An 18,410-nucleotide genomic window follows, 5' to 3' on the forward strand; every position below is an offset into this window, starting at 1 on the left:
AAAATCATTTCATTAAAGAAAGTGATTTTGAAATGATAGAATACCTCAAACCAGAATTTTTCACACAGAGTAAAAAATCCTCAAAAATTCAAACTAGATCAACCATACTGAACCCATCAATTTTGATATCTCCTCTCTTAGTACAAAACAATTAATGGGAGACACACTAAGAATACGATAACATGATACAATACGTCACATCGAGCGCGAATAAAGAAAAATATTTACACAGCTTAGTATCTACAAAGAAATTCTTCGAGTTTCTCTTAACTGTTTGCTTTTTCTGCAGGCTCTCTCACCAAACTCAGCAGCTTTTCCATCTTAGCAACCTCGTTTTCCGGCCCTTTTGCTTTTTCCTGATTAATTAATACCAAAAAATGAATTAAAGGCCTCGTATGAAAAACAGATATTACTTGGAAAATTGACAGAATAACGCCCTTCAAACAAAACTGCAAAATGTCAAACTAAATGGTAAATAATGATGAAAAATGATTCTTTAATGCTGACAAAAAAATCAAGTGGTGAGTGTGTAGAGTTGCCTTTGTTACCACTATGAAAAAGTGCCGATAACAGATTTCAACACAGCAATAACAAATACTGAAGATTTGATTGTTTAAAAGCAAAATATATTTTTACCTTGGGGTGTGTGGCTTTTCTCAAATTTGGCGACAACTTCAGAGATGTGACGTAGCCCCTATAAAGAATGACGCTGCATTAAGCTGTGTTGGCAAAAAAATTGAAAACAGGTTTTGGCAATATGGTCAAAGATTATGTCAGTCGATGTAAAAGAACTAGTTAAAAGGTTAAAAACAGATTTTGAAGGGTAACAGAAAGCTAAACAGTTGAAATTTGAGATGGCAGGCTTTTGCAATATGGTCAAAGATTATGTCAGTCGATGTAAAAGAACTAGTTAAAAGGTTAAAAACAGATTTTGAAGGGTAACAGAAAGCTAAACAGTTGAAATTTGAGATGGCAGGCTTTTGCAATATGGTCAAAGATTATGTCAGTCGATGTAAAAGAACTAGTTAAAAGGTTAAAAACAGATTTTGAAGGGTAACAGAAAGCTAAACAGTTGAAATTTGAGATAGAAGGTTTTTGCAATATGGCCAAAGATTAGGTCAGTCAAATGATTAAAGAAATGCAAATAGACAGTCTTAAGGAACCAATTGAAAAATTAATCACGGATTCTGAAGGAAGATATAAATAATTTCCGTACCTGTCATCTCCAATTATGATCATTGGGTGAACAGGGTTGAATTCAATGTGTGTCAATTTTGTCTTCTTCTTGTGTACAACTTCAAAAAGAAAAATCAACAATTAGCAAGAAACATTTTCGGATAAATTAAAAGTAGACGAAAAAGCAAATGACTTATTTAAAAGAGAAGAACCATCGAACAATTTCAAAAACAGATTTACGATTTGGTGTAAACTTAAATTTGATTGCATGAAACACTAACGTATAAAATATATCTTTTACTATGGAAAGAATTAATTCAATTGGAAATTATTTACTTACCAAATTGCTCACATACAGGCTCATACTTGTTAAGACTCAAATCATAGACCACAACCTAAAAACCAAACTTTAGGTTTTTTCAATCTGTTAATAATGATATGATGAGAAGCTATTAATAAATCAAAAATAGTTTCTCAACTGCAGAACCCTGGAGTAACGCACGAGTTTGCCCTTCCTTTTTAAGCACAGTTCCGACACACTTAAGGATTCTCTTTTAAGAACAATATAACTTTCAGTAATCAGCATCGCCCGCAAAACAGCTTATGAAGTAATGTTTTAAGATATTGCAGATCTTTGTTACTTTTATTTGAGTTGTTACTTTTACTTGTAATTTATTTGAGTTTCTTTAAATTAAAAAGAGTAAATATGTCAATCTTGGTTAATTTAAAATGCATATACCATCTATTACACTGGATCTTAAGACCTAATTACATTGCAGCAGGCTAGCCAAGAAGACGGCCTGGCTCATCTGCTGAGATAGAATTCAGGTTGCCATTATACTTGAAAAGAGCTGTCTCGACAAGCGGATCAACACAGCTGCAACCCCATTTGCCAACCCAACCCATTTGCCGACCTAACCCATTTGCCGACCTAACCCATTTGCCGACTCAACACAGTTGCCGACACAACCCATTTGCCGACCTAACCCATTTGCCGACACAACCCATTTGCCGACCCAACACATTTGCCGACCCAACCCATTTGCCGACTCAACACAGTTGCCGACACAACCCATTTGCCGACCTAACCCATTTGCCGACCTAACCCATTTGCCGACACAACCCATTTGCCGACCCAACCCATTTGCCGACCTAACCCATTTGCCGACCTAACCCATTTGCCGACTCAACACAGTTGCCGACACAACCCATTTGCCGACCTAACCCATTTGCCGACCTAACCCATTTGCCGACACAACCCATTTGCCGACCCAACACATTTGCCGACCCAACCCATTTGCCGACCCAACACATTTGCCGACCCAACACATTTGTTGGAGCGATCGAGTCCTGGGAATAGGGTGGTGCCCAGTTTTTCTCCCGTCGACCACTGCGTTGACATGTCTTTCGTGATAAATCGCTTCGGCACATGACCTCAAGGGTTAGTTATTGGCTATTGTGGCTGAGTGTGTAGTAAGCACAATTTTGTTACGAAAATCACGTACATAATCTCACAAATGGATTTTCTCTATGCTCCGACCTAGACTTTACAACAACATTTACCGACCCAACACATTTTCCGGACAAGACCGTTTGCCGAGCCATCTTATTTTCCCATTAAACGCGTCTCACATGAACAGAACTTTAATCAACTTTGGATAGGAAGCGGATACCTACCGTGCCAGATGACGTCACAGCAGCAAATACAGTGGATGAATATGGCGCCCAGGCAACATCTCCAACTGCACTATTCAAATCGAAGGTGAAAATTGGCTCCCTGGGAAAGACGTCACCGATGAAAATAATTAGTGGCAATAAAAAAGTACAGGCTTTATTTATGAAAGTAATATAAACAAAAAAGCAAATAAACACCATACGATGTCATATAGAAAAGAATTTGATATTACCAAAAAGTTTTATGAAAACAAAAAATACAAGAACAGTTAAGATACAAAAGATACAAAAAGAAACTGAGTGGTATAATATAAAAGATAAATTCAGGGTTTTACCAGACGATTCTTTTGCAATCAGCGCAAATATTGACGTAAAAATAAAGAGCAGATGGTAGAAAGCCTCATATATAGAAACTTACTGCAATGTGTGATCCCAGATTTTGACTGTCCAATCGGCACTGCATGAGATAAAAATCTTTGAGTGGAAAGGATTCCACTTGACAGAATAAACTGCCATATGATGAGCCTGTGGAGTCAAGAAGATTTGTATAATTTTTTTATTACTCGCTATCTATTACTGAATTTAACCTGACGATAAGAAAACATACATGCATTACAATGGGCCTTTGCGATCATGGCGACGATCCAAACAATGGCAGTAAACTTCTGCAGATTAACCAAAATTTATTTCAGACTGTCTAAAAATGCATTATGGGATGCTTGCGTAGCGCAATGGCTCATTGTTAGCAATGAGTCTTTAAATACGCTTTGAATGAAATTCAGAATACGTTTTCGTCAGGATGGAATTGTCTGAGCCTGAAATTCCTATTCCTGATAATAATCGCGACATTAAGATATTTTAGTATTCAGCATTACTTTTATTGTATTTAAACGCAGAAAATGTGATTGAATTATTGAGTTATTATATTACACAACATATTAAATATGTTATCATATTAATAGCATTTGGTCTGCTACCAAATGGTTATATTAAGAAAGGATATAACTTAATACAGAAAATTCACCAGTAAAAACATATCATGCCTCAATTAACACGAAATAGATACAATTGATGGTAAAAAAATATTCAAACATAGGAGAGGGAAAAAAGTTGCTAAATCAAGACAATAATTTGATGCAGAAATAATACTTACATTATAAGTAGCAATGAATACTTACATTATAAGTCGTAAGATACTGGGTCGAATATGCTTTAGAGCATTTGTGAATTTTGCCCTCTTCAGTTCCAACAAGGAAGAGGTAATCAATTGACTCGTGAAAATCAAATGCAGTTCCGCAGCCTTGAACGAAAATTTTAATCACTAGTTAAGTAAAAACGCCATTTTTGACAATTTTTCTATGCGAGACTTACATTTTACGAATATCATGCATTGAGCAAAATCGCCTAGTTGACACTGATAGTAACACAAGTAACTGCAAGTAACACAACATAGTAATAAGTGCTAAAGGCTCCCAGGCCTTTTCCTAACATTACCAACTATAAAAAGTAGTTCCGTAAGAAATATGACATACAAAAATACCAGAAGCAAGCATCTTGAAAGACCTAGAAAGCCCTTTAAGTTTTCATTGAAAGCATGAACATTAAAAACGAACCAAGTGTTGTCAGTTGAGTTCCTTCTGGACCATCTGATGTTACGTCATCCATTTTCAGTCGAATGACGTCAGTAAAATGCAGCTCGCTCTGTAAAAGAGGCAAAGATTTAGTATAGCGAGATTAAATAAAATGAGGAGCAGGGGAATGAGAATTCGAAACATTTGGGATGCGTTATTGCATGAAGATTTTTCAACTGTTTCTTTCCAGTGTATAGATGACATTCATTCTGTATCGAGTTTCCATTTCTCTTATCCTCAGCAATAATGCTAAATCTTTAATACATTAAGGATTTTGTTGCGAAAAAGGGAAGACTAGGGCCTATATGACTGCACGGTGACATTCATAACCTAGTATTACTAAAGTGCAATTATCTTCATTTGTAGAATCAAATGGAAGTCTTTCCAAACCTTGACAATGATCCACTGAACAACTCTGCCATCAGCAGAAACAGAGAAAAAGTTCAAGTTGCCATCGAGATCGTCTTTTTGCCATTTCACTTGCCAAACAGGATCAGTATGCTTTCCGCTTTTTGCAGTCGACAAATACAATGGTCGTGCTTTCTTCTCAGCTACATTGTACACACCTACGCTGCCTGTTGGATGAAAAATTGAAGGCACGATGAAAAAAATCGTTTGGTGCATGTGCACGTCACGTGGCACTTTCCTTGTGTAATTTAAGAAATCGAATGTACAGTACAAAGTATATTTCATGTCACTGGATACACTCATTTTGTATAAGAACCAGATACTTTTTGCCAAGTTTCTGTGTACTTGCTCATTGGACATCTTGAGGCTTGGGTTTTCTTAATATTGTTTTATTTCAAAATTGATACTTCAACAACTAATTGTCATGGATTGGTCAGAAGTAAGAAAACTAAACTAAAGTTTGTATGGAATTTTAAGCACATCGTTGATTAGCTGTTAAAAGCTTGTCCGTTTTTCACACGAGAAAACATTTTTACAAACATTGCTGCTTTACGATTTACTACTTATTTTTTTGGCAAATCGAGCCTCAATATTCTCAAAAAGCTTTGTTCTTGAATGAAAAAGCGTTTTATCAGTAAATTCCCTCCTTTTGCTTCCAATTTTTAATTATTGAAATAGCTATCCTTTCACCATACACCAAACAATATCATTTATGAAAAGTAATAAGTTAACAAATATTAAATTTGTTACAATAAGTAAAAGAAATTTAGGATTAAGAAGAACCAGCATATAAATCTTCAAGTGAGAAAGGCTTACCATCATAAAAGCCAACACAAAAGAGATTCCCGTGTTCCGCATGAACATCCAATGACATCACGCCACTTTCTGTTGGGTATATGTATCTAAAGCGGAAAAGCAAAAACGATCTCTCAACTTAAGGATCACAGCTCTCAGATAGGCACATTCAGGCAACTATGAGTGACAGCAGAAAAAGCTTGAAAAAGGCAGTCAAATGATGTAAAAGGTTACATTCCAAATTCATTGAGGGCGCTGTTCCCCCATGTGCAACCCTAATCTCTTTTGCCTATGTATCTAAATACACAGAAAAGGCTATAGCATTTCTAATACAAAATGCGTTGAGATATTCACGGCAGAGATGAAGCAGCTATTGCAGTATGGAAAATTTGAATGCTATCGCAGTGAATGAATCTCAAATTTGAATGCTGAATTTGTCAGTTAAACAAGCTATGAAACGTGTAAAGAAAGACGAGATCAACAAGTGAGTCGATATCTTACTCGGGATAGGTTGGGTTCTTCAAGGAATACAAGCAAACCATTCCTGCACCTTGCTTCAGAAAATCATCTGAAAGTGAATTCGCATTGGTTCTATGCAATCAATATGGAGGAAAGAAACTACAAAGCAGTCAACACGGGAAAACAAACCTATGGCGGCGTAAAGAACATTATCCAGGGTTTTCATTTATGTCTATCTATTTCTATGTTAGCAATATCATTTACACAGCTTTAAAGGACGTAAGAATAACTAGAGCAAGTAGAATCAATCACTGTGAAAATTTGGAAGGTAATTGACGAAGATGCCATGAAGACTTTCACTGTGAATTCTGCATTGATGAATATAAAATTATCATTAAATTAATGGTTTATCGAAAATTATTTCCAGTCAAGCTCACTCTGAAGTTATTTCTCGTAAGTTTCTAAAAAAATATTCCGTACAATTTTCCGAGATTAAGTCTAAAGGTATAAGATACACGTTGTCTGTCAACCTTACAAACGTGACTGCTATCAAAAGTTTCATGGGGCCAAAAACAATCAAAATGATCTTAAATGTACAAATAATTCCAAAGTGTAAAAAAATTAAAAAGTGGAAAAAATCTCACAAGAGCCGTGCCCAACCGCCAGCAAATCTTGGTACTTCGGGCTCCTGAAAAAATCAAAATAAAATTTGCAGTAGTCATGCAGTAAATTTGTATTAAACAAGTAATCTAGAGTAAAAGTGAACTTGATTAAAATAATAATATATATAGAAAAAGGATATGCATGGATCAACATAAATTCAGGCAAATAATTAGAGATGTTATTCATTTCAAAATGGCTTTGAAAAAAGCAAACATTTCAGTAACTGCAGTATACTAAAGCTTTTTCGTCTGACGCTCTTCAGAGTATCAAACGTCAGAACTTTTCAAAGCCATTTTTAAGTTTTGAACCACCAAAAGATTCTTTGCATTATTCTTTCTCTTATTCTGTTTTTTTATCTCAGTTGCATTTGAAATCATCTAAAAAGGTTGCCTGAAAGTATTTTTGAAAACATTTCTGGAAAATGAAGAATTTTTTCTAATAAAGATAACTTGTCCTTTCATGATTAAAGATATCATTATATAACATACAAACGCTCGATTAGTAAGTTATTTTACGATGCAAATGATATAAACTCAGTTCTTTCTCTAGACATCACTCGCAAATGAAAAAGAATAAAAACATGTAAAGCAAAGACAAGAAAGCACGCGTGCTCACCAGCACAATGAAGTTACGGTCATGCGCTTTGCTTTCTCGTATGAAAATTTCCACAAGGGCAAAAGGGTGCCTTCCAGATCTCTGAATTCATCTGACTCATCTTCCCAATATTTGAAGTCTATAAAAACAATTCGAAGTGACGTAAGCAGATATGATGTAAATTGGATAGCAAAGAGTGAGGTTAAACTGCGGTGAAATTTGATTGGTGAGCGCTGGAAACCCTCCTGTAAAAAGGGTGAATGGGAAAGGTAGTAACAACGAAATGTAGATAAAAAAGCGGATGACTCCGAAACTAGACACGATTTTGAGCAGGCAGGATATGGAAAAATAACTTATTTTTACAGTTTTCGAATACATTCCGAAGTTTAGATAATTTTTCCAAGCCCAAAGGAAAAACGTTTACTAGTTTTGGGTCAGTAATGCCTATTTCTCTAAAACAAGTAGTGTAAAACCCTTTTGTCAACTCTTTTTGCTATAATGCAGGCAGAGAAAAAATGTGAACGACTACTCTGGTTGCTGGTCATTTTAAAATGATGTCATGCAAATCATCCACCTTTCCAAAACGACCACCTATCCGAAACGACCACAATGCAAAACGACCACCCTTGTTAAAGGAACACGTCGCCTGACATTAGGGTTTATTGCTTAATATACTTGTCCTAGCATGTAAATATATTAATTTTTCAATTCTAGGTTACGTACCATGTGCAATTTCATCAAAAGTATTCTGGTTCACCATTCTTTCAACGATCTTCGCAGCTCTTCCTACTCTGCTAATGTCATCGCTCTGCAAACAGATTTTCAATGAGTTTAGATCTCCTAGTCCAACTTGCTTTAGGGGCAAAATTGTATCAAAGTATAATATAAATAGTATAATAGTAAGTATAATAATATATAGAACAAAATGGCATTGAAAGACAGAGATATATCTTTGTGTAAGCTGCGACAGGGTGTTATTCCCAACACAAGGGAAAACCTCGCTAGTGTGTTTCATCGTGTTTCAGGAATCAGTCCTTATCAGAACAACAATGCGACGATCATCAGACACCTCAACGTGGAATTCCACACACACACACTTGCTATTTAAAAACCTTTTGTGTATTATGTAAATAATAGATGAAACGATAGTCTAAAGCAGGGGTAGGCAACCTACGGCCCGCGGGTCAGAATCCGGCCCGGGAAGAGAGTTTTTGTGGCCCCGCGAGATCAAATATATCATATCATAATTTTTTTAGTTGACAAGGATGATTTTCCAAGGGGCCGCAAATATTGAATTAAACATTTCGATTAAAAATTAGATTATCTAATGTTTTCATAAAACTTGGGAATAATGGAAAGATTAGTTTACTATCCGTTATCAAGAATTCATCCTGCTTAAAGACAGAACGGCAGAATCTTTGAGGGACTGGGGGAAAGTTAACAAATGCAGCAAGAACGAATCGCACTGGGCGCACTCGTGGCAATTGAGCAGGGATCACGGTTGTCCCTATTTGACATTTCTCAGTTGCACCGTGGGCCTATAATAGGCTGTCCGTGGGATGTAGTGTCAACGGATATGCCGTTTAGCTCAGACCATTCACTTAAACATACGTAAACAGCAAATTATCCAATAAAGAAGGTACGCATTAGTTTTTGAGAGTCGACTGTCTCTAATCACCAAGAACCACACCGTAAAGCAGTGCTGAAGTCCTAATGCGTATTTCTTTTCTTTCCACTAAAAAGGTTGGGTGATCGGTGATTTTGTCAAAGAGACTGTCGAGTTTCTAAAACTCATGCATACTTTATATATTAGATAATTTGGTTTTTACGTGTATAAAAAGTTAATGGTCTGAGCTAAAAGGTCGATGCTAAACGTTGATTGGAGGATGATTCAGTATTTCCTTCCTAGCATGATTCTTCAATCTGAATCACATCCTTTTTTTATTTTGGTTGGTTCTTTCAGTTTTCCCTATTGAACTTACGACTGTAAGAGTCTTATCTATCGTTGAAAACTATCTATGTAAAAGAGAGGTTTGTACTTATAGTGAAGCTGAGTTCAAATGAAAGTTTTACATTATTATTATTATTATCGTTTTATTACAACTATCGATTTCGTTTTTCTTATTACCTTTGGCCCGCTTAAAAAAGGCTTGAAGGATCCGGCTCAGTCCTCAAAGAGATTGCACACCCTTGGTCTAAAGTAAGACCTAATGTACTCCAGTAAGACCAGTTTGCCAATTTCCTCAAATATACAAAACAACAGGCTTCTACTATGAGCAAACATGTATGTATCTGCCTCATAGCATATTTAATTTCCCTAAGTGAAAAGATAGCAAAAACGCGTATTCGAAAACTCGGCTTACCTGAATTTCAGAGTGGTTGGATTTCTTTTTCTTGTCGTCATCTCTTTTGCCCCCTGTACCTTGCTTTTTCGATTCTTTCTCTTTATTCTTTTCCTATTTCAAGATTTTGATAAAAAAATTAAGCTGTGAATGTAAAGCCCAGCAAAGTTGAGAAATATAAAGAGTTGCAGCTGCAATGTATTGCATAAACGAACAGCATTTTGAGTGTTATTGTATTAAAACTATCTTCAAAATCAATGCTTTGAAATGATAGGTAGGACCACCGTAAAACGACAAAATGTTAAAATTAAATTATAAGTAAACTACATCGTAAACTTATAAACAACTTAAAACTCAAACAACTAACAAAACAAAAAGTTTTTGATATTGCCTTAAAAGATTGAATAGAGATAAAAATGAATCGAGTAAGGCGGATTGCAAGTCCATTACCTGTCTCTCTAGATCCTCGACATATGCGTCATAGATTTCCCACTACGGAGAAAAAATTGCTGCTTAAAAAATTTGGTATTTGAAAGATTAGTGTGGGGTCAATCGTGACAATGTCAACTCAAACTTGACTTTAGTGAATTTAGTGAATTTCATTTTCTTACGATGCCTGTTCATTGCTGACTGGTGCATCCGAATATTGACCTTCATCACATCGGCCCTGGAGGTCTGCGTTATGATTAAAAACAAACTGTATCTTAAAAACCAAATCTTGATTTACATTTACACAATTGTTCAACAGTGTAGTTTCTATGTTAGACTGTTTGAGCAGGCAACACCAACCTGATTCGCAGTGGCGGAAAAATTTACTCTAGGAGGTGGCTCTGTCATCGTTCCTCGCTCCTAAAAAGGAAATACAGAGAATGGGTTTAAAAGTTGATTTCATACCAGTTTGTTGTAGGTCTTTCCTGAATTCTGCACATTAACAAAACATCAAGGTAACAATGTATTCTATTGCTGTATTAGCAGTGAAAGAAGTGAAAAGTAAAGAAAACAGAAAACATTTGTTCTTACTCTGTAAGGATTATTATAAGTTTGGGATGCTCTCTCGCAGAAGTTAAACTGGTTTGTGAGCTTCTGGTCTTTGACAGCAGGAGTTGGTGTCATGTCTTCCCTATCCCCCTGAAATCAAGAGCAAATGGTCAGTCAAAAGAGGAATACTTACAACAAGTTAAGTAGGTTAGAGACAGTATGCAGCCTGCTTATAAAAAGGTAAAAGGAAAGCAAAGCAAGATATAAAGTTACGCCAAATATAGTGGGTGAAAAATCAATGCACCTTTTCTTCAACTTTCTCCTCTGCAGTTTCATCTTCCCCAGGCTCTGTAAACTCATCTTTAAATGATAAAGACAAGTTTCAGAAAATAAAGAAATTGATTCTATTCCAAAGAATACTATGAAAAATTTTGATGGAAGCATATCTAAATCAATGTATAAGACAATGGCGTATTGTGAGCTGTTGAAGTGGGTATGTGGCAATGGGCGTGGTCAACAGGTAACGTCCCTGTGGGAGACCAGGGGGTAAACCCCGAAAGCTGCAGTTTTTTAACGCCAGTTTATTGTTTTTATGTATCGTGTTTTTGTACAGGAATTTCTATCATTTCAAAAAAGAACACTTGAAACACAATCCTAAATGACGATTATTCTAATGAAAATATGATCATTTTCTTCACAGTCACCGTGTTACGTATGTTATGAAATATATCTATTCGTTTAATACCTGAAGGCAAGGCTGGCGGCAGAAATGGAGTCGGAGGTGGGACCTGGTTCTGTTTCGTTTCAATCTAGCTGTTAAAAAGTGCTGACGTCGGAAATGATGCTATGAGTCCCCGCAATAAATTATTTGTGGTATCAACTCGCATATAAATTTTAAAAACTTAATGACCACACTAATAATCTGTTTGTACTTCAGCTCAGGATGTATTTTTTATTTAAGAAACAATAACTGCAGTATAAAAATGGCCTCTTATATAATCTATCCTGTCTCCCCTGCCATGTCATGTTCATAGCAGAGTACAATTTCTGACTAAATTTATAAGACTACAAAGTGTGTATAAGACAAAATTTAAGACATCTAACACATAAGATTAATATTGATGCAAAAACTAAGTATCTATCTATCCATTTTTCTGATAAACTTCAACTGAATGTTTATAAAGTAGAACTTGTTATGCATCTTACCATCACCAATTCCATCATATTTTACCAACTGTCTTCTTGCTTCATCGGATTCTTTGTGTAATAAATTTCTAATTTAAGATATAATTAATTAATGACGTAAGTAACTAATGATATGAATATTTAAGACAAAGTCTTTTTAACAAAGCAAAATTTTAGTGAAGTTTATTAATTTCATTAAATTTGATTCGAATTTTGAATGATTAAAACTTAAATTTTAATAAAAAAACTGCCCAATAAATAAAATCTTGTGCCTTCTTATTCTTAGAGGTTAAAAAAATATCCAAAAGATTAAAAGTCATTCAATTCAAACAATTGGTAAAAATGCCTCCTTTAAGAAGATAAGCTTTTGGAAAAGATTCAAGGCATGAACAGATTTAGTTTCAACCATGTAAAGAACAGCTAATTGCAAAAACATGAATCTTTAGGGATAAAAGAAATAAATATGTCCTTTGAAGCAAAGTTGGAAATTTTGGTTTAAAAAGAATGCATTGAAATTGATTTACTTACCCATCAAGACTAAAATGCACTGCCAGCTGATCAACATTGGGTATCTGCCTGTAGCTGTTTTCCTAATTGTAAAATTTTCAAATGAGACATTAAATTTTTGATAGCTCACAATTCCAAATAAATCAAAAAGCTGTCAAAGAAAGTTATAATATACACTTTCACAACAAAGTCTTAAAGTGATAGTCAAAATATACATACCTTGAAGCTGTATCTAACAATATTACTGGGGGCATGTGGGTTATTTGCAGTCAAAATTCTTGTGAATTCTTCTTTCAATTCTGTCTCACTTAAATCTAGTTGATCATCTGGCTTTATAAGTTGTTTTGGCTGTAAAAAGGAACATAAATTGTTGTATAAAAATCATAAATAGTAGTTTACTTTGCATTGATTTATATCTTATTTGACAAAATATAATATTTTGATTAGGCTGCTTCTTAGACACACAGACTCTTGTAATGAATCCATGTGACTGTATAAAAACTTTGAATAATCAAATACAAAGAGAATTGATTTTCCAATGCAAAAAATCATGAATGAAATAAACATAAAATGTTAACATAATATCTTGCCCTGTATTAAACATTAGTTCAATTAATATCTATTTTAGCTCACAATGTTAAATGACAATACTTCTCTGTTCATCTAATTGCTCTTTGTCATTTTGTGCTGCTTCTGTTAAATTTTTATAAACTTATTTTTGCTATGCTGCTGGTTTATTGTGCAAAAAATTGAAATCAACACAACACTTTTGTCAATAAATACCACAGTTTGCACTTATATATGTAAGAAGTTATGACTTATGGATTGGAAAATCAATGCTGATTGGTAGAAAACAGCATGTGTTAGCCTACCTGCATCCAATCATCTGGATCATCAAATCCTCTGTTCAGTGCATTCTCATCATCCTGCATAACAAATGAAATTGAAACTTAAACGCCAGTAGTAAACAACAAAATGATAAAGACAATCATGCCATTTCTAGTGTCCAAATAACTAAATGCATAACTGTGTTGCTTCGGTGAATAAACAATTTCAACTTTGATAGCACCTATCTAATATAGCTTTATTAGCTTTAGCATAACATAAAGCAAATTAGCAAGGATCCTAAAAGAACAATGTGTTGTTTCCAATACCAATCTTTTCCCTTTGCTTTTTGCAATTTCTGGCTTATTAGTAGTTTTCTGATTCTCAGCAACCCCAGCTGGAGCAGTTTTACGTTCCTTAAAGGAAAGAGAGAAAAACCAAATCAACTGCAAAATCAGGAAAAGCTACAAAATAAAATTGGACAAACCAAAGCAATAATTCACTGATACATTTTGATTATCAATACAAACAATGAAGAAGCAATAAATGCTCTAAAATAAATCATACGTTATTTAAGATAACAAGAACATTTAATGTCTTTCTGCATTCCCACCAAGAGAAAAAATGTTCAAGAGCAAAATTATTTACCTTTCCTTGTTTGATTGATTTTCTCATGCTGACGTTAAGTGAATTAGCCACTTGGCTTTTGATTTTAGAAATTAGGCCAACTTCGCAAACGTTTTGGAAGCCTGTCCTGTATATCACGTCTAGTTGTCTAGGCAACTAGATTGGCCTCCGCAGCGTCGACGTTTGTTTTGCATTGAACTGTCGTCGTTGCTGTTGCCGAGAAGTTGATAACTCGTGACGCAAAAAGACGGTTTTTAAGATGGCGTCTGTTTATTTGCTTATGTTGATATTTTCTACGTTGGGTTTCTTAGAGGTGGCCTATTCAGGTCATCTTCTGCAGGATTTGGGAGGCAATGGGACATTAAACACATCGACAACCGAGCACCCAACTACTACAAACGCAACCACGAAACTACCCACTACGAAACTACCCAGCACAACAACCAGAGTTACACCAACTTCCTCGAAAAACGCCACTAGCACCGCCGGACCAAAGAAGGATTGTAGCAAACATACGTCGTGCGATAGCTGTGCTGATAGCTATAAGTGCTACTGGTGTGCACCGTCGAAAAGCTGCGAAAAATGGCCAGAACATAAGATAACGCCAGGGTCCTGCTCTGGGAATAAATGGTATTGGAAGCAATGTACCATCCCCGGTAAGTTGTGTAAATGACAAAATCTACGTATCCGCTTGATTGGCTTTATTGAAATTCAAGCATCAAATACAGGAATAACAGAAACATGCAACGTTTTTGAAGAATTTGAAAATCATTTCCAAGAAGATTTACTGCGGTGTGACACGACCACCAATTTCGGTCGTTTGGTTGTAAAAGCCATGCTAATACTTTCATATATGATCATGGAGTGCAAATTCCATGCCTTTTTGCCCTATTTTGTCAAAATATAGTTTCAACACAACTTTTAGCGAAGCCTGGCAGCCATTTTTTCTTTAATTTTTTACCTTGACATTAATTTTAACTGTTGAAGTGTTGAAGACTAAAAGCTTTGCTGCAATATAATTTCCCATTCTCACACTTGTGCCTTCTAGCTGCGCAAAATCAGATTTTAAGATAGACATACAGAGGTGCTGGTAGCTTCTTGATGCAACAGGGGCAGGAATTGCAGAAAGGGCACCTTGGGGGTATCAAAGTTTGTCTATGAAATAGATCAAGAACCATCGTTTAGCCAATTACAAAGCCTGGTTAAAGGTGAAGGCACTGTTATAGGGGGACAGGGTTGGTCTGGAGGCATAGCCTTAAGGGAAATTTTTCCTTGTTACACCCAAGACTCTTAGAAATAGGGGTATACACACAAAGAATACATTTAAAGCAGGACAGTCAAACTTCATCTCAAAATTTCTTTCACCCCAACATCAACCATCAAAGGAGGCTGGACTCAATCCTACCTTACATAAGAATTAAAATTTGTTTTGGATAATATAACTTTTGGATATAACTCCTCTAAACATACTGTTTTTTCTTTCTTTATTTAAAGTTGATACAATCTGTAGCTATATTGAAGCTCTTTGCAAGTGAATCGAGCAGAAAGATTTTGGCCACCATGTCCTTTCATCATCATCAGGTACCATCTTCTATCGGAAGGTTGGCTACCATGACCCTCCAACTATCCCTATCCTCAGAATATCGTTTAGCTCTCCCACTTACACCTGCTCATTCCTTGACATTGTCTCCCCATGTTCTTCTTTGTCTTCCCCTGTCTCTTTTCCGTCAAGCATACCTTCCTGAACAAACCTTGCCAAGAACCTGGATGATCCCCCTCATAATGTGGCCAGCAAATCTCATTTTTCTTTTTATCATTTCGTTGAATAAAAACTCTCTGATGTCCATGTCTTTTAGATTAACTAAAAATCCATTTCAGAATAACATTTTCTTGCAATCATTTAGAAAGCTGTACACTTTTGTAATGTCTTAATAATTGCTTTCACAAGCTGGAAACCCAGAGGGCCCCCTAAACCTCAATGCCCAAGGCCAATTGTTCATTGCCACCACCTTTCGGTAACCCTGGTTGTGATCTTGTTTCTAAAAGCAGATCGAATAGAAACATTTTAGATCTTGGCTCTAAAAGGTCACCCTTTTGCTCATTTTATATGGCACCTTAGCAATGCAAGGTCACTTGTTGATTATGCAGTTGGCAAAAATGGCAACTAGGTGAGCTGCAAAGGGGCAGGTAACCTGAATTTTTGAAAAGGGGACATGTACTCACTGCGCCCCGGTCCCTACATATTTGCTTGAATTTAAGACATCATTACTGCCTTGACTGATATATTGAGCATTTGCAAACAAACATTGGTAGCAATCTGAGAATCTTGATCATAAAAATTGAAGAGAACATATCAACAGAAAGGTTTTTCGAGGTCAAATTGCTTGGCAAATTAAGAGAGCCATTTAAATTAAAATTTACCAGTATTTCGATGTTGTTACAAAAGACTGACTGTGTGATGATAGTTTCAAAACAGACTTAAAACTCTAAGTTTGCAAATTTTCCACAACAGAATCTGACTTGATCATGAAAATTTATAGCATTTATGCTAAATTTGCTAGGACCATGGATTTTTTGTCTAAGTTATGAATATATATAATATATCTATATATAAATAGCATAGAGTTGGAGAAAATAAAACTACATATTTTATCTCTACAAGCCTGTTTCGTGAATAACTCACTCTCCTTAAGAGCCTTTTTCCTGAATAACTCACTCACGCTTTACCTGCAAATGTATTGAGCAATCTTACTTTATCTTTATCTTTTCAAATCTATTAGCATTTTAAAAGTTAAAATAATCTTCTTTCCACAGGTTACATTTTGGTAATTGTTGTTCCTGTTCTTGGGGTATTGATTTTACTGACATGTGGCTGTTGCATATATTGCAAGTGTTGCAGGGTTAAGAGCAAAAACAAGGAGAGGGAGAGAATTGAAAGGCGACGAGAGGATATGAAAGATAAACACGAAGAAAGAAAAAGAGAGAGACAAAGCAGAACAGATTTGATAAGGCAGAAATATGGATTATTGAAGACAGAAGATGAGGAGCCTTTGCTGTAAATGGCCATGGATTTCAGGAGCTTCTGCAAAATAATTGTTAATGTACAGTGGCTGGTTCTTTTTTATGATTCTAATCAGCTTTTTGATCATTTAAGACTATTCTTACAATAGGAGAAGGCTAATAAGATAGCCAGTGCAGCAAAAGAAGAAATTTTGGCCATGTGAAGAAATAACACTCAGTAAATTATGTTGTTCGCTTTGTGACATTGTTTTATGACTATGAAAATATTAATTTTTAAAAGATTTAGAAGACAGAGATGCACTGAGTTATGGTTCAAGCACATAATGCTTTGATTATAGTTGGTAATTTCTGTGATAATATAATAGAATAAAGATTTATCATTAATCAAAGCTAATGACTAAAGAATAGGAAAGAAATATCAAATCCACTGAAACTTATTTGATTATATGAAGACAAATTACAGTTGCTTCTAAAGGTGTCAGTTGCAGTACATTTTTACAAGTGAGGCATTTCGTTTTTCAATCAGTTTTTATGTCCATTTGAAAAGCTCTGTGCTCCATTTAAAGAACGTAATTTGTGTATTAAACTATAAAATATTTAATTAATTTTTTTTGCACAAAGTCACATTGCTTTATCCAATAAACTTGGTGTTACAGTTTTTAGAGGAAGAAAATATGACCTAAAATTGCAAGTTTGCATTTCTTGACATGTTTAGATTTACTACATGTCACTGAATACACTAAATACATGATATGGACAATTGGTTTCCCACCTAAACTCATACCATTACTGGCTTTGGTTGGCCTAGCTGCAGTAGTGAATTCATATAGGTAGGGCGCTTATTTTCTATGTAGGGCGCTTATTTTCATGAAATAAGTTTAGGAATGGTGGATGAGAGGAGAGAAAAGGGAGGGCGATGATAACATTTAGGAACATGATGCTGGCTTGATGTTAGAGGGATTGGCTCAATGTGCAATACCCGACGGATTTACACGCGCAAGGCCAAGGAGGGCCAGAAACTGCATCTAAAATAAAATTTGACGGGAGAAAAACTAACGGTTCCATAGCTTTATCTATTTTAATGTTGACATGAAAAAAAGGGTCTTCCAAAGTTTTGAAATTGTAACAGCGTAACAGCATAGCATAACAGCGAATAATCGACTTTTTTGAAAAAGAATGAAACCAAAATAAGATGGAGAGAAAAAATAAATAAAAGACAGTTTGGCAATAAAGCATCAGCCATTGCCCTAGTCCACACACGCTGTCTCATACACATACGATAATAATCAAGAACTTCATGAACTAAAGATTAAGTTTGGCATTGGGCCTGGGATCTCAGAAAGTGGAGGAAGGGGTGAGGTCATGGTGAGTTTATCAACAACCTATTGAATTCAATGAAAGCAGTAAAATATTTTGCTATAAAACGTTTAAATAATTAAATATAGCATTTCCTATTTTTTTACTCCCTTTCGGACCAATTTCTGGTCAACGGGACGCGCATTATAATTTACTGTAGAGAAAAAGA

General features: G+C 35.4%; 2 protein-coding genes across 2 annotated transcripts; one reads left to right on the forward strand and one right to left on the reverse strand.

Annotated features, from left to right (window-relative positions):
* Positions 1-98: 98 nt before the first annotated feature.
* On the reverse strand, positions 99-14,057 carry LOC135687665 (dynein intermediate chain 2, ciliary). Its single transcript, XM_065204271.2, has 25 exons — positions 13,886-14,057; positions 13,567-13,653; positions 13,285-13,338; positions 12,632-12,760; positions 12,434-12,495; positions 11,927-11,994; positions 11,025-11,080; positions 10,763-10,870; positions 10,532-10,591; positions 10,193-10,234; positions 9,764-9,856; positions 8,124-8,208; positions 7,422-7,539; positions 6,788-6,831; positions 6,186-6,252; positions 5,706-5,791; positions 4,872-5,056; positions 4,464-4,551; positions 4,029-4,150; positions 3,269-3,375; positions 2,854-2,953; positions 1,517-1,571; positions 1,217-1,295; positions 637-694; positions 99-356 (listed from the first exon to the last, which is right to left on the reverse strand). Exons 1-25 carry the CDS (start codon positions 13,910-13,912, stop codon positions 267-269), a joined length of 2,070 nt encoding a protein of 689 aa, XP_065060343.1. The 5' UTR covers positions 13,913-14,057; the 3' UTR covers positions 99-266.
* A 16-nt stretch (positions 14,058-14,073) lies between these two features.
* Positions 14,074-17,505, forward strand: LOC135687670 (pituitary tumor-transforming gene 1 protein-interacting protein). The gene is made up of 2 exons (XM_065204278.2): positions 14,074-14,520; positions 16,679-17,505. Exons 1-2 carry the CDS (start codon positions 14,124-14,126, stop codon positions 16,921-16,923), a joined length of 642 nt encoding a protein of 213 aa, XP_065060350.2. The 5' UTR covers positions 14,074-14,123; the 3' UTR covers positions 16,924-17,505.
* Positions 17,506-18,410: the final 905 nt, after the last annotated feature.

Source organism: Rhopilema esculentum, chromosome 20, assembly GCF_057945365.1.
Source record: "Rhopilema esculentum isolate cy_ngs chromosome 20, ASM5794536v1, whole genome shotgun sequence".
NCBI classification, from domain to species: Eukaryota; Metazoa; Cnidaria; class Scyphozoa; order Rhizostomeae; family Rhizostomatidae; genus Rhopilema; species Rhopilema esculentum.